This window comes from Oncorhynchus kisutch, unplaced genomic scaffold (assembly GCF_002021735.2).
Source record: "Oncorhynchus kisutch isolate 150728-3 unplaced genomic scaffold, Okis_V2 scaffold751, whole genome shotgun sequence".
Lineage (NCBI taxonomy): Eukaryota > Metazoa > Chordata > Actinopteri > Salmoniformes > Salmonidae > Oncorhynchus > Oncorhynchus kisutch.
The window spans coordinates 127,204-143,558 of record NW_022262696.1 but is presented as its reverse complement, the minus strand read 5'-3'; the positions used below and the strand labels follow the sequence as shown (position 1 = coordinate 143,558).

At 45.3% G+C, this 16,355-nt stretch overlaps 1 protein-coding gene across 6 annotated transcripts; it reads right to left on the bottom strand.

Moving 5' to 3' along the window:
- Positions 1 to 1,630: 1,630 nt before the first annotated feature.
- On the bottom strand, positions 1,631 to 9,144 carry LOC116361850 (uncharacterized). 6 transcript variants are annotated; one of them, XM_031816152.1, is made up of 7 exons: positions 9,014 to 9,144; positions 8,297 to 8,364; positions 7,859 to 8,017; positions 7,342 to 7,559; positions 5,764 to 5,886; positions 1,882 to 3,203; positions 1,631 to 1,772 (listed from the first exon to the last, which is right to left on the bottom strand). In XM_031816152.1, exons 3-6 carry the CDS (start codon positions 8,006 to 8,008, stop codon positions 1,886 to 1,888), a joined length of 1,809 nt encoding a protein of 602 aa, XP_031672012.1. In that variant the 5' UTR covers positions 8,009 to 8,017; positions 8,297 to 8,364; positions 9,014 to 9,144; the 3' UTR covers positions 1,631 to 1,772; positions 1,882 to 1,885. The 6 variants fall into 6 exon arrangements, with proteins under 6 accessions (XP_031672012.1, XP_031672016.1, XP_031672013.1 ...); XM_031816156.1 differs by having other exon boundaries at positions 7,859 to 7,949; XM_031816153.1 differs by having other exon boundaries at positions 8,297 to 8,361.
- Between the last annotated feature and the right edge of the window lie 7,211 nt (positions 9,145 to 16,355).

Sequence of the window (16,355 nt, the reverse complement as noted above, 5' to 3'; positions counted from 1 at the left end):
CAGCTAACTACACAGGACAGAGAGAACAGAATGTAGCAGCTAACTACACAGGACAGAGAGAACAGAATGTAGCAGCTAACTACACAGGACAGAGAGAACAGAATGTAGCAGCTAACTACACGGGACAGAGAGAACAGAATGTAGCAGCTAACTACACAGGACAGAGAGAACAGAATGTAGCAGCTAACTACACGGGCCAGAGATTTTTACAGACTTTATAGTCTTGTCACAGCTAACAAACATCTCTCACACCACTACAACCAACGTCAATGACTATCGATCAGGCCATGGCTGAGTCCCTATTTCGTATAGAGTTGCATTACCTCTGACCAGAGCCCTATGGGCCCTGTATAAGGATAGTGTACCATTTAGGAGGCCTCGTCTCTGTGGTGTCTGGACTGACCATGCTGTGTGTTTTGGGATGGTGCTCGTCTCAGCAGACCAGGCCGTAGCAATCCTCTGTATAGCTAAAACAATTATCCTCCTTATTAGCAGTGCTGAAGGCAGAGTCCCCCAGGGCTGTGTCTCGGCGCCCCTAAAGATTGCCGGTTCCGTGGTAGAACAGGCCTGTAGAGTGCCGGTTCCGTGGTAGAACAGGCCTGTAGAGTGCCGGTTCCGTGGTAGAACAGGCCTGTAGAGTGCCGGTTCCGTGGTAGAACAGGCCTGTAGAGTGCCGGTTCCGTGGTAGAACAGGCCTGTAGAGTGACGGTTCCGTGGTAGAACAGGCCTGTAGAGTGCCGGTTCCGTGGTAGAACAGGCCTGTAGAGTGACGGTTCCGTGGTAGAACAGGCCTGTAGAGTGACGGTTCCGTGGTAGAACAGGCCTGTAGAGTGACGGTTCCGTGGTAGAACAGGCCTTTAGATTGACGGTTCCGAGATAGAACAGGCCTGTAGAGTGACGGTTCCACGGTAGAACAGGCCTGTAGATTGACGGTTCTGTGGTAGAACAGGCCTGTAGATTGACTGTTCCGTGGTAGCACGGTATGGGCTGGCAGAGTACTGCAGGGGGTCTGGAGGGTATACACCTGAGGAACCTGGGACATTACCGGTCTGTCTACTTGTCTGTCTATACTGTCTATCAACCGGTCTGTCTGTCTACCTGTCTACCTGTCTGTCTACCTGTCTACCTGTCTGTCTACCTGTCTACCTGTCTACCTGTCTGTCTGTCTGTCTGTCTACCTGTCTGTCTGTCTACCTGTCTGTCTGTCTGTCTACCTGTCTGTCTGTCTACCTGTCTGTCTGTCTACCTGTCTGTCTGTCTATACTGTCTGTCTATACTGTCTATCTACCGGTCTGTCTACTTGTCTGTCTATACTGTCTATCAACCGGTCTGTCTACCTGTCTACCTGTCTACCTGTCTGTCTGTCTACCTGTCTGTCTGTCTACCTGTCTGTCTGTCTGTCTGTCTGTCTGTCTGTCTATACTGTCTATCTATACTGTCTATCTACCGGTCTGTCTAACGGTCTGTCTAACGGTCTGTCTATAATGTCTGTCTATAATGTCTGTCTATAATGTCTGTCTACCGTTCTGTCTACCGTTCTGTCTACCGTTCTGTCTACCGTTCTGTCTACCGTTCTGTCTACCGTTCTGTCTACCGTTCTGTCTACCGTTCTGTCTACCGTTCTGTCTACCGTTCTGATTTCTACCGTTCTGATTTCTACCGTTCTGTCTACCGTTCTGTCTACCGTTCTGTCTACCGTTCTGATTTCTACCGTTCTGTCTACCGGTCTATACTGTCTACCTACCGGTCTGTCTACCGGTCTGTCTACCGGTCTGTCTACCGGTCTGTCTACCGGTCTGTCTACCGGTCTGTCTACCTACCGGTCTGTCTACCTACCGGTCTATACTATCTGTCTACCTGTCTGTCTACCGGTCTGTCTACCTGTCTACCTACCGGTCTGTCTACCTGTCTGTCTATACTGTCTGTCTACCGTTCTGTCTACCGGTCTGTCTGCCTGTGTGTCTATATGGTGTCCCTCTGAGGCCTTGTCCAGGAGCTGAGCCAGGGGGGTGGGGGCGTGGAGAAGCTGGCGACAGAGGTGCTCTTTGAACCCTGTAAAGGGCTCCAGTACCCCAGGCTGGACTGGGACCGGGGGTGGGACACACCCCTCCTCCTCCTCCTCCTCCTCCTCCTCCTCCCACAGACACCCCAACGTCGTCCCCAGTCTCCCCCAGTCCCTCAGCCTCCTTGTGTTGGAGATGGGTAGTCTTCTCAGGGCTGGTTTCAGGGGACGGTTGGGGCAATGCTGGAGCTGAGACTGGGACTGTCTCAGGTTGCTGCTGTTCTCAGCCTTGGACCATGTGATGCTCAGTCTGATCAACAGCATCTCTCCCCTCCCCTGGGTTGGAGCCCTTGGTTCAGTCCACTCAGTCCTTCCTTGGGTTAAAGCCTTTGGATCGGTCCATTCAGAGGAGTATGGAGGGGGGTTATCTCTCAGAAGGTGTGGCTGGAATCTGTATACTTTCTCAGGACCGATGGTGTTAGATATAGCGCAGGTGGATGTAGAAGAGAGGACTCTGGGATACAGGGGTTTTCTATCTTCCTCTGGCTTCCTGGTTTGCGTTTCGTTGTCAGGGGTGATCGGGTACATGGCCTGCAGCGCGGGGCTGTGGAACGTGATGCGTTGGGTCTCAGTTGGAGGTGGATCAGAAATTATCTTGGACATGGTCACAACAGGTACTTTGAGGAGGTCCTCATTATTAAAACTCTCCTTCAGACCAACAGTCTTCTTCTCTGGTAGTCCAGAGGGAACATCTCCCTGCTTCTTCAGACCAACAGTCTTCTTCTCTGGTAGTCCAGAGGGAACATCTCCCTGCTTCTTCAGACCAACAGTCTTCTTCTCTGGTAGTCCAGAGGGAACATCTCGCTGCTTCTTCAGACCAACAGTCTTCTTCTCTGGTAGTCCAGAGGGAACATCTCCCTGCTTCTTCAGACCAACAGTCTTCTTCTCTGGTAGTCCAGAGGGAACATCTCCCTGCTTCTTCAGACCAACAGTCTTCTTCTCTGGTAGTCCAGAGGGAACATCTCCCTGCTTCTTCAGACCAACAGTCTTCTTCTCTGGTAGTCCAGAGGGAACATCTCCCTGCTTCTTCAGACCAACAGTCTTCTTCTCTGGTAGTCCAGAGGGAACATCTCCCTGCTTCTTCAGACCAACAGTCTTCTTCTCTGGTAGTCCAGAGGGAACATCTCCCTTCTTCTCAGGCCTACAACAACAGGTGATAGAGAAAATGTGAATAGAGACTGAGAATTCAGTCTTACCATCATACAAAGCAGAGAGACACAGAGACAACAGGGACATGTAGGTGCTCTGATTTCTAACATGTTTTAAAAGGGATTTCATGTTGTCTCTCTGTGTGGAAAAATAGCTGGCATTTCGAGTATAATATGTTGTACATTGACATTTATTGTCAGAGTCAGTTTGCAGAGTGAACACAGCAGCACGGTGTATTCACCTAAACAAGCTCGTGTTTTATGTCCCTGGAGAGATCCCATCCTCTGTTTTATGAATTGTTCTGAAGCTTCTCATTATCGTGTCAGGGGTGGATAATCTCAATTCAATAAAAGACCAATAAAATATTTGAATCACTAGCAGCTTGTTTGTTCCACGAATGATGCTTTGACATTTTAACTTTATCTAAAAAGGAACACCGAAACTCCAATATCACTTATAGTTCATGGATTATTTGGGGCAAAAATGGAGACAATGAAATTTACTCTGGTAAATCCGAGGTGGTGTAGATAGTATTAAATAAAGAATCTAATTTCAGGCTTTTACGAGAAAGCTAGCCCTCCTATTGGCTGTTTGACAGAAAGCTAGCCCTCCTATTGGCTGTTTGACAGAAAGCTAGCCCTCCGTATTGGCTGTTTGACAGAAAGCTAGCCCTCCTATTGGCTGTTTGACAGAAAGCTAGCCCTCCTATTGGCTGTTTGACAGAAAGCTAGCCCTCCTATTGGCTGTTTGACAGAAAGCTAGCCCTCCGTATTGGCTGTTTAACAGAAAGCTAGCCCTGCTATTGGCTGTTTAACAGAAAGCTAGCCCTCCTATTGGCTGTTTGACAGAAAGCTAGCCCTCCGTATTGGCTGTTGGACAGAAAGCTAGCCCTCCGTATTGGCTGTTGGACAGAAAGCTAGCCCTCCGTATTGGCTGTTGGACAGAAAGCTAGCCCTCCGTATTGGCTGTTGGACAGAAAGCTAGCCCTCCGTATTGGCTGTTGGACAGAAAGCTAGCCCTCCGTATTGGCTGTTGGACAGAAAGCTAGCCCTCCGTATTGGCTGTTTGACAGAAAGCTAGCCCTCCGTATTGGCTGTTTGACAGAAAGCTAGCCCTCCGTATTGGCTGTTGGACAGAAAGCTAGCCCTCCGTATTGGCTGTTGGACAGAAAGCTAGCCCTCCGTATTGGCTGTTGGACAGAAAGCTAGCCCTCCGTATTGGCTGTTGGACAGAAAGCTAGCCCTCCGTATTGGCTGTTTGACAGAAAGCTAGCCCTCCGTATTGGCTGTTTGACAGAAAGCTTGCCCTCCTATTGGCTGTTGGACAGAAAGCTTGCCCTCCTATTGGCTGTTTGCATTCCAGAAGCACTTCTTCCTTTTTATTTCATAGAGCCACTTTACGCCCATTTTACTAGTCCAACTGCGTTCCATGCTAGAGGTGATTGTGGTGTGTGTGTGTGTGTGTGTAATCTGCATGGCCCTCACAACTCTCCAGTTCAGCTCAGGCTCTTAACCTCTCTCTCCAACTGCTCTCTCCCTCTTTCTCGCACCAGATAGTTAAATGAATGTCTCAGAGTTCCTCTCCTCCTGATTCTCCCGTTCTCCTCCTGCCCCAGGCAGCAGACTAACCAGCCTTTAAATCATTAATAAGCAGAAAATGAGACCGCGTGTGTCTGCTGCCGGAGATATTGACGAGGCACTTCTTTCTCCTCTTCACCTCTCTTTTCATTTGTTGCCATGAATTTAACAAACAAGACACTCATATTTAGAGGAGCTAAAGCTGTGAAAACAGATTACTGTACGTAGACTACACATGGGGAGGGTTGATTGCTGTACGTAGACTACACCTGGGGAGGGATGATTACTGTATGTAGACTACACCTGGGGAGGGATGATTACTGTACGTAGACTACACCTGGGGAGGGATGATTGCTGTACGTAGACTACACCTGGGGAGGGATGATTGCTGTACGTAGACTACACCTGGGGAGGGATGATTGCTGTACGTAGACTACACCTGGGGAGGGATGATTGCTGTACGTAGACTACACCTGGGGAGGGATGATTGTTGTACGTAGACTACACCTGGGGAGGGATGATTGCTGTACGTAGACTACACCTGGGGAGGGATGATTGCTGTATGTAGACTACACCTGGGGAGGGATGATTACTGTACGTAGACTATACCTGGGGAGGGATGATTGCTGTACGTAGACTATACCTGGGGAGGGATGATTACTGTACGTAGACTATACCTGGGGAGGGATGATTACTGTATGTAGACTATACCTGGGGTGGGATGATTGATGTATATAGAATATACCTGGGGAGGGATGATTACTGTACGTAGACTACACCTGGGGGGGATGATTGCTGTATGTAGACTACACCTGGGGGGGGAGAAGCGTGAGACTCCATTATTAGCAGTACTATGGCGGGGTCCCCCAGGGGTGTGTCCTGACGCCCCTGTAGAGTTACTGTGTGAGTAGATCCTCTTCCTCACATTGGGCCGTGAGTAATTAGTTAGAACCTACATTGAGAAAGGTATCTAACCTGTACCCAGCTGGACCTGGGGGTCTTTCCTGGTGCAGAGGCTCATGGGTTCTAGTAGATTTGATGATGGGTGGAAGTCTGGAACATCTCAGGTAGCCAGTACCCCTCAATTCCAGACTGGCTCTATGACAAACATAAAGACACATTTACTGAGTGATAAAATATTAGGAACACCTGCTCTTTCCATGACATACTGTAGACTGACCAGGTGATTCCAGGTGAAAGAAGATATGATCCCTTATTGATGTCACCTGTTAAATCCACTTCAATCAGTGTAGATGGAAGGGAGGAGACGGGTTAAAGAAGAATTGTGTATGTGAGCCATTCAGAGGGTAAATGAGCAAGATAAAATATTTAAGTGCCTTTGAACAGGGTGTAGTAGTAGGCGCCAGGCCTACTGGTTTTTGTCAAGAACTGCAATGCTGCTGGGTTTTTCACTCTCAGTAGTTTCCTGTGTGTATCGAGAATGGTCCACCACCCAAAGGATTTCCAGCCAACTTGACACAACTGTGGGAAGCACTGGAGCCAACATGGGTCAGCATCCCTGTGGAACGCTTTCAACACCTTGTAGAGTCCCTGACAAATTGATGCTGTTCTGAGTGCGAAAGGGGGGGTTGCAACTCAATATTAGGTTCTTAATGTTTGGTGTACTCTGTGTATACACATGGGGTCGTATTGACTCATACAGACATGGGGTCATATTGACTCATACAGACATGGGGTTATATTGACTCATACAGACATGGGGTTATATTGACTCATATAGACATGGGGTCATATTGACTCATATAGACATGGGGTTATATTGACTCATATAGACATGGGGTCATATTGACTCATATAGACATGGGGTTATATTGACTCATATAGACATGGGGTTATATTGACTCATATAGACATGGGGTTATATTGACTCATATAGACATGGGGTTATATTGACTCATATAGACATGGGGTTATATTGACTCATATAGACATGGGGTTATATTGACTCATATAGACATGGGGTTATATTGACTCATATAGACATGGGGTTATATTGACTCATACAGACATGGGATTATATTGACTCATACAGACATGGGATTATATTGACTCATACAGGCATGGGATTATATTGACTCATACAGGCATGGGGTTATATTGACTCATACAGGCATGGGGTTATATTGACTCATACAGGCATGGGGTTATATTGACTCATACAGGCATGGGGTTATATTGACTCATACAGACATGGGGTTATATTGACTCATATAGACATGGGGTTATATTGACTCATATAGACATGGGGTTATATTGACTCATATAGACATGGGGTTATATTGACTCATATAGACATGGGGTTATATTGACTCATATAGACATGGGGTTATATTGACTCATATAGGCATGGGGTTATATTGACTCATATAGACATGGGGTTATATTGACTCATATAGACATGGGGTTATATTGACTCATATAGACATGGGGTTATATTGACTCATATAGACATGGGGTTTTATTGACTCATATAGACATGGGGTTTTATTGACTCCAGTTCCAAACATGTCAATAAAAGAAGTGAGGAAGTACCTGGGGTCAGGATGAATCTTAGTAACAGGGGGCAGTCTGAGCTCGGGGATGGTGTGTCTCTTCGGGAACCCCCATGACCTTTTCACCTTTGAGGCGTGACTCAGGGTGCTTCTCATACTGGGCATGCTCCGTAGGCTCAGCGTCTCTTCCTGGTCTTCCTCATCCAGGGCTCCTCTTCTCGTTCCACAAGGCAGCGGGGCCAGATCTCTAGTCACATCCTGAACAAAATGAAAACACACAGTGTGTGTGTGTGTGTGTGTGTGTGTGTGTGTGTGTGTGTGTGTGTGTGGGGGGGGGGGGGGTCTGATCCCTATCTGATCTTTCCAGATCTACATGAAGGGCGTAGAGGGTCGAAGACAGGGGGGGGGGGGGGTCAATTTGGGATCTAACAAATCAACCACTGTGCATTGATCATTTCAAGAAGCCTATGCTTTCCCTAAACCATATTCCAGAGTGTTAGAAGAGAGGATAGCATCTGTATGAAGATGACTTAGTAGCCGCTGTTCCTGTACTCTACCTTACGGTGCTGCAGGTAGGCTGGCTCTGAGTAGTATGAGAGGACAGGGGAAACGGTCTCTCTGTGGGGTGACTGGGTTCTCTTCATGATCCTGGGGAGGTGCATCTTAAGGAAGTGCTGCTGATCGGAGGGCCTGTCCACAAGATACATGGATGTTTCCTCAGAATGGACGAGGAAACAGGGTTATATAGATCTCTGGTACCTAATGAAGCTATACGTTGTACAACTTTTATAGAGATAATGTCAATAAACAACTTGAAACTATCTGCAGCGTCAAGGAATATCCAATCCTGATATTGTGTAGTATGTGTTCAACTTCCCTAGAGATAAAGAAATTTATCCAATCCTGATATTGGACAATTTCTTTAGAGACATAAAAACACATAACTTCAATAATTTTTTCTTTTTTTGCATCAATATATTATAAACCCCACTCACCAGCCTCTTGTTCCTTCAATGAAGTGTTTCTTTGTCAGCTCAGGATGCTGCTGTTGTCCTCATATCTACTGTAGAAGAGCCAGGAGACAGAAAATAGCTTTTAAAAACCTTTAAATTACATTTCCAAACTGAGAATTAATCTAAACATTCCTATTCAATATTAGAATGAGTATTTTTTGTTGTTGTGGTAATTATTCAGTCTATCAGCCAGCAGCACCGGTAAGATTCTATTAGTGCGGGAAGCTATTTATTTATGTATTACATATAAATAGGATGCTTTAATTCCAGCTCTGGGCGGAGGAAAACCATGTTTAATGATTGCTTGGATGGTAATCTGACAAAACTGATTCAAGAGAAGTCTTTTAAAATTAACCCGCTTAGTGTTTTTAAAGGTTAAATTGTTGATTAAGTTTAAAATTTGCCATGAAATAACCGGTCCACTCCTGTCTCTCTGCCAAAACACAACCTCTAAAAATACTCAAGTCAAATCATTTCAAGTGGTCCTTAACCCTCACATGAACTCGGGAATGCTGCCTACAACCTCATGGTAATTATGAGTATTCAGACAAAATCAGACAGCAATATCACACGCCAGACCTTTCTTGAGTTGAAGAATCAAACTCAAACGTTTAGTGTTTCTGCAGAATAAAGCTATAGCGTACATCTTATCTTACCACGGAGTTACGTTATTGTGTAAAGTTCAGTAGTGAGTCGTACCTGAGTGCTGGTCATGTCGGCCGTTGAGCAGTGGTGGCTAGTGGGAGGTAAAGTGTTGAGGAGGCTCCTGAGTGCCTGCCTCTGCCCCCTCCTACCTCTTGCAGAGGGACACCGGGAACTAACACGGAGGGGATAGGTCAGCTCTAAAGTCCCAGTTAAGCCAGCCCACTGCAGCTGATGGGTTCTTCTATGGGGACGGACAAATAAAACTTCTGGAACCTGTTTTTTTTTTTTTCTAAGAGTGTAGCTGTCTATGACATCATAAGCTTCTTAGAACCTGTTTTGCTTCTTCCTAAGAGTGTAGCTGTCTATGACACCATAAGCTTCTTAGAACCTGTTTTTTTTCTTCCTAAGAGTGTAGCTGTCTATGACATCATAAGCTTCTTAGAACCTGTTTTGCTTCTTCCTAAGAGTGTAGCTGTCTATGACACCATAAGCTTCTTAGAACCAGTTTTTTTTCTTCCTAAGAGTGTAGCTGTCTATGACATCATAAGCTTCTTAGAACCTGTTTTGCTTCTTCCTAAGAGTGTAGCTGTCTATGACACCATAAGCTTCTTAGAACCTGTTTTTTTTCTTCCTAAGAGTGTAGCTGTCTATGACATCATAAGCTTCTTAGAACCTGTTTTGCTTCTTCCTAAGAGTGTAGCTGTCTATGACACCATAAGCTAGCCATATCAGGGCTATGGGCTGGCCGTACTCCTTCAATAAGACCCCACACAAAACAGGGACTACTCTGTCTGAAGGAGCAGGGACTACTCTGTCTGAAGGAGCAGGGACTACTCTGTCTGAAGGAGCAGGGACTACTCTGTCTGAAGGAGCAGGGACTACTCAGTCTGAAGGAGCAGGGACTACTCAGTCTGAAGGAGCAGGGACTACTCAGTCTGAAGGAGCAGGGACTACTCAGTCTGAAGGAGCAGGGACTACTCAGCCTGAAGGAGCAGGGACTACTCAGCCTGAAGGAGCAGGGACTACTCAGCCTGAAGGAGCAGGGACTACTCAGCCTGAAGGAGCAGGGACTACTCAGCCTGAAGGAGCAGGGACTACTCAGCCTGAAGGAGCAGGGACTACTCAGCCTGAAGGAGCAGGGACTACTCAGCCTGAAGGAGCAGGGACTACTCAGCCTGAAGGAGCAGGGACTACTCAGCCTGAAGGAGCAGGGACTACTCAGCCTGAAGGAGCAGGGACTACTCAGCCTGAAGGAGCAGGGACTACTCAGCCTGAAGGAGCAGGGACTACTCAGCCTGAAGGAGCAGGGACTACTCAGCCTGAAGGAGCAGGGACTACTCAGCCTGAAGGAGCAGGGACTACTCAGCCTGAAGGAGCAGGGACTACTCAGCCTGAAGGAGCAGGGACTACTCAGCCTGAAGGAGCAGGGACTACTCAGCCTGAAGGAGCAGGGACTACTCAGCCTGAAGGAGCAGGGACTACTCAGCCTGAAGGAGCAGGGACTACTCAGCCTGAAGGAGCAGGGACTACTCAGCCTGAAGGAGCAGGGACTACTCAGCCTGAAGGAGCAGGGACTACTCAGCCTGAAGGAGCAGGGACTACTCAGCCTGAAGGAGCAGGGACTACTCAGCCTGAAGGAGCAGGGACTACTGAGTCTAATATAACTGAGACGTAGTGTGACCTGTTAGACCTGAAGGACCAGGGACTACTGAGTCTAATATAACTGAGACGTAGTGTGACCTGTTAGACCTGAAGGACCAGGGACTACTCAGTCTAATATAACTGAGACGTAGTGTGACCTGTTAGACCTATAACTCTAAAGACATTACCACAGTTGATTGCATCAGAATAGATTTAGGCTACCATCATCTAGATTTATAGGATTTTACCTTGAGGTTTGAAATGATTTTGCCCTTTCAGTATGTGTTTTTTCCCCCCAGGTAGACCATTATCACTGATTAACAAAACATTACCTTAGACTATGAACTTGTTTCCTCTGACTCGTATCCAAAGTCAACCTGAGTTGAGCCCTGTGTTTATGACATCTGTGTTTGAGAGATCTGTGAGTTGAGCCCTGTGTTTGAGAGATATGTATTTGAGAGATCTATGAGTTTACCCCTGGGGGTGAGAGAATTGTGAGTTGAGCCTTGTTTGAGAGGAGACCTGTGAGTTGAGCCTTGTTTGAGAGGAGACCTGTGAGTTGAGCCTTGTTTGAGAGATCTGTGACCTGAGCCCTGTGTTTGAAAGATATTTGAGTTGCGCCCTGTGTTTAAGAGGAGACCTGTGAGTTGAGCCTTGTGTTTGTGAGAGCTGAGTTTGAGAGATCTGTGTTTGAGATGAGATCTGTGATTTGAGCCCTGTGTTTGAGAGATATGTGAGTTGAGCCCTGCGTTTGAGAGATATGTGAGTTGAGCCCTGTGTTTGAGAGATACGTAAGTTGAGCCCTGTGTTTGAGAGATACGTAAGTTGAGCCCTGTGTTTGAGAGATATGTGAGTTGAGCCCTGTGTTTGAGAGATATGTGAGTTGAGCCCTGTGTTTGAGAGATATGTAAGTTGAGCCCTGTGTTTGAGAGATACGTAAGTTGAGCCCTGTGTTTGAGAGATATGTGAGTTGAGCCCTGTGTTTGAGAGATATGTGAGTTGAGCCCTGTGTTTGAGAGATATGTAAGTTGAGCCCTGTGTTTGAGAGATATGTAAGTTGAGCCCTGTGTTTGAGAGATGTGAGTTGAGCCCTGTGTTTGAGAGATGTGAGTTGAGCCCTGTGTTTGAGAGATACGTAAGTTGAGCCCTGTGTTTGAGAGATACGTAAGTTGAGCCCTGTGTTTGAGAGATACGTAAGTTGAGCCCTGTGTTTGAGAGATACGTAAGTTGAGCCCTGTGTTTGAGAGATACGTAAGTTGAGCCCTGTGTTTGAGAGATACGTAAGTTGAGCCCTGTGTTTGAGAGATACGTAAGTTGAGCCCTGTGTTTGAGAGATACGTAAGTTGAGCCCTGTGTTTGAGAGATACGTAAGTTGAGCCCTGTGTTTGAGAGATACGTAAGTTGAGCCCTGTGTTTGAGAGATATGTGAGTTGAGCCCTGTGTTTGAGAGATATGCAAGTTGAGCCCTTGTGTTTGTGATTAGATATTAAAAACTCTAGCTGCGTCAGGGACCCCCACCTGATTCAACTTGTCAACTAATCACCAAGCCCTTGAATAGGTGAATCAGGTGAAACGTCTGGGGGACCCCAAAGGGAGGGTTGAGAAACATGGCTTTAGAGGCAGCTCAGTGGACTGTGAACATTCCTATCAGCAAAAACACAGAGGAGATAACAGAGAGGACCAGCCTGGTAGGTAACAGAGAGGACCAGCCTGGTAGGTAACAGAGAGGACCAGCCTGGTAGGTAACAGAGAGGACCAGCCTGGTAGGTAACAGAGAGGACCAGCCGGGACAATGTAGAAAGTATCCAGGCTGGTCCTCTCGGTTACTTCCTCTTCTACTAGAAAGGAGGTAACAGAGAGGAGAGCTCTCCTATCAGGCCACACCAGAGGGACTAAGCCCCGCCTACAGTGTTCTCCCAGAGGAGAGCTCTCCTATCAGGCCACACCAGAGGGACTAAGCCCCACCTACAGTGTTCTCCCAGAGGAGAGCTCTCCTATCAGGCCACACCAGAGGGACTAAGCCCCACCTACAGTGTTCTCCCAGAGGAGAGCTCTCCTATCAGGCCACACCAGAGGGACTAAGCCCCGCCTACAGTGTTCTCCCAGAGGAGAGCTCTCCTATCAGGCCACACCAGAGGGACTAAGCCCCGCCTACAGTGCATCACACATTCCAGACACTACAATCATTAGCTCCCTCACATAATCCACACAGAGCACACACTCACCAAGCATAGAGCTGTTGTTGCTAGTTCCAGCATATATAGACCATTTACAAGGACTCACCAAGCATAGAGCTGCTGCTGCTAGTTCCAGCATATATAGACAAGGACTATACAATGAAGTGGGACCTAAATACCTGATAGTCTTTCTGTCATTGTTTGGTATTAGTTGCAGTTTCAGAGATAAGTTCATGTTGTTTGGAGAGATAGATTACCAGTTCAGTTCATGTTGTTTGGAGAGATAGAATACCAGTTCAGTTCATGTTGTTTGGAGAGATAGATTACCAGTTCAGTTGATGTTGTTTGGAGAGATAGATTACCAGTTCAGTTCATGTTGTTTGGAGAGATAGATTACCAGTTCAGTTGATGTTGTTTGGAGAGATAGATTACCAGTTCAGTTCATTGTTTGGAGAGATAGATTACCAGTTCAGTTCATTGTTTGGAGAGATAGATTACCAGTTCAGTTGATTGTTTGGAGAGATAGATTACCAGTTCAGTTGATTGTTTGGAGAGATAGATTACCAGTTCAGTTGATTGTTTGGAGAGATAGATTACCAGTTCAGTTCATTGTTTGGAGAGATAGATTACCAGTTCAGTTCATTGTTTGGAGAGATAGATTACCAGTTCAGTTCATTGTTTGGAGAGATAGATTACCAGTTCAGTTCATTGTTTGGAGAGATAGATTACCAGTTCAGTTGATTGTTTGGAGAGATAGATTACCAGTTCAGTTGATTGTTTGGAGAGATAGATTACCAGTTCAGTTCATTGTTTGGAGAGATAGATTACCAGTTCAGTTCATTGTTTGGAGAGATAGATTACCAGTTCAGTTCATTGTTTGGAGAGATAGATTACCAGTTCAGTTCATTGTTTGGAGAGATAGATTACCAGTTCAGTTCATTGTTTGGAGAGATAGATTACCAGTTCAGTTCATTGTTTGGAGAGATAGATTACCAGTTCAGTTCATTGTTTGGAGAGATAGATTACCAGTTCAGTTCATTGTTTGGAGAGATAGATTACCAGTTCAGTTCATTGTTTGGAGAGATAGATTACCAGTTCAGTTCATTGTTTGGAGAGATAGATTACCAGTTCAGTTCATTGTTTGGAGAGATAGATTACCAGTTCAGTTGATTGTTTGGAGAGATAGATTACCAGTTCAGTTCATTGTTTGGAGAGATAGATTACCAGTTCAGTTGATTGTTTGGAGAGATAGAATACCAGTTCAGTTGATTGTTTGGAGAGATAGATTACCAGTTCAGTTGATTGTTTGGAGAGATAGATTACCAGTTCAGTTCATTGTTTGGAGAGATAGATTACCAGTTCAGTTCATTGTTTGGAGAGATAGATTACCAGTTCAGTTCATTGTTTGGAGAGATAGATTACCAGTTCAGTTCATTGTTTGGAGAGATAGATTACCAGTTCAGTTCATTGTTTGGAGAGATAGATTACCAGTTCAGTTCATTGTTTGGAGAGATAGATTACCAGTTCAGTTCATTGTTTGGAGAGATAGAATACCAGTTCAGTTCATTGTTTGGAGAGATAGATTACCAGTTCAGTTCATTGTTTGGAGAGATAGATTACCAGTTCAGTTCATTGTTTGGAGAGATAGATTACCAGTTCAGTTGATTGTTTGGAGAGATAGATTACCAGTTCAGTTGATTGTTTGGAGAGATAGATTACCAGTTCAGTTCATTGTTTGGAGAGATAGATTACCAGTTCAGTTCATTGTTTGGAGAGATAGATTACCAGTTCAGTTCATTGTTTGGAGAGATAGATTACCAGTTCAGTTCATTGTTTGGAGAGATAGATTACCAGTTCAGTTCATTGTTTGGAGAGATAGATTACCAGTTCAGTTCATTGTTTGGAGAGATAGATTACCAGTTCAGTTCATTGTTTGGAGAGATAGATTACCAGTTCAGTTCATTGTTTGGAGAGATAGATTACCAGTTCAGTTCATTGTTTGGAGAGATAGATTACCAGTTCAGTTCATTGTTTGGAGAGATAGATTACCAGTTCAGTTCATTGTTTGGAGAGATAGATTACCAGTTCAGTTGATTGTTTGGAGAGATAGATTACCAGTTCAGTTCATTGTTTGGAGAGATAGATTACCAGTTCAGTTGATTGTTTGGAGAGATAGAATACCAGTTCAGTTGATTGTTTGGAGAGATAGATTACCAGTTCAGTTGATTGTTTGGAGAGATAGATTACCAGTTCAGTTCATTGTTTGGAGAGATAGATTACCAGTTCAGTTCATTGTTTGGAGAGATAGATTACCAGTTCAGTTCATTGTTTGGAGAGATAGATTACCAGTTCAGTTCATTGTTTGGAGAGATAGATTACCAGTTCAGTTCATTGTTTGGAGAGATAGATTACCAGTTCAGTTCATTGTTTGGAGAGATAGATTACCAGTTCAGTTCATTGTTTGGAGAGATAGAATACCAGTTCAGTTCATTGTTTGGAGAGATAGATTACCAGTTCAGTTCATTGTTTGGAGAGATAGATTACCAGTTCAGTTCATTGTTTGGAGAGATAGATTACCAGTTCAGTTCATTGTTTGGAGAGTTAGATTACCAGTTCAGTTCATTGTTTGGAGAGATAGATTACCAGTTCAGTTCATTGTTTGGAGAGATAGATTACCAGTTCAGTTCATTGTTTGGAGAGATAGATTACCAGTTCAGTTCATTGTTTGGAGAGATAGATTACCAGTTCAGTTCATTGTTTGGAGAGATAGATTACCAGTTCAGTTCATTGTTTGGAGAGATAGATTACCAGTTCAGTTCATTGTTTGGAGAGATAGATTACCAGTTCAGTTCATTGTTTGGAGAGATAGATTACCAGTTCAGTTCATTGTTTGGAGAGATAGATTACCAGTTCAGTTCATTGTTTGGAGAGATAGATTACCAGTTCAGTTCATTGTTGGAGAGATAGATTACCAGTTCAGTTCATTGTTTGGAGAGATAGATTACCAGTTCAGTTCATTGTTTGGAGAGATAGATTACCAGTTCAGTTGATTGTTTGGAGAGATAGATTACCAGTTCAGTTCATTGTTTGGAGAGAAGTCATTTTGACCTTTATTTAACTAAGCAAGTCAGTTAAGAACAAATTCTATTTACAATGACGGCCTCAGAACAGTGGGTTAACTGCCTTGTTCAGGGGAACAGTGGGTTAACTGCCTTGTTCAGGGGAACAGTGGGTTAACTGCCTTGTTCAGGGGCGGAACGACAGATTCTATTTGATCCAGCAACCTTCCAGTTACTGGGCCCGATGCTCTAACCACCTGCCGCCCCACGTAGCCTAGTGGTTAAATAACACCAGTTCCCTTCCAGTTACTGGGCCCGATGCTCTAACCACTAGGCTACCTGCCGCCCCACGTAGCCTAGTGGTTAAATAACACCAGTTCCCTTCCAGTTACTGGGCCCGATGCTCTAACCACTAGGCTACCTGCCGCCCCACGTAGCCTAGTGGTTAAATAACACCAGTTCCCTTCCAGTTACTGGGCCCGATGCTCTAACCACTAGGCTACCTGCCGCCCCACGTAG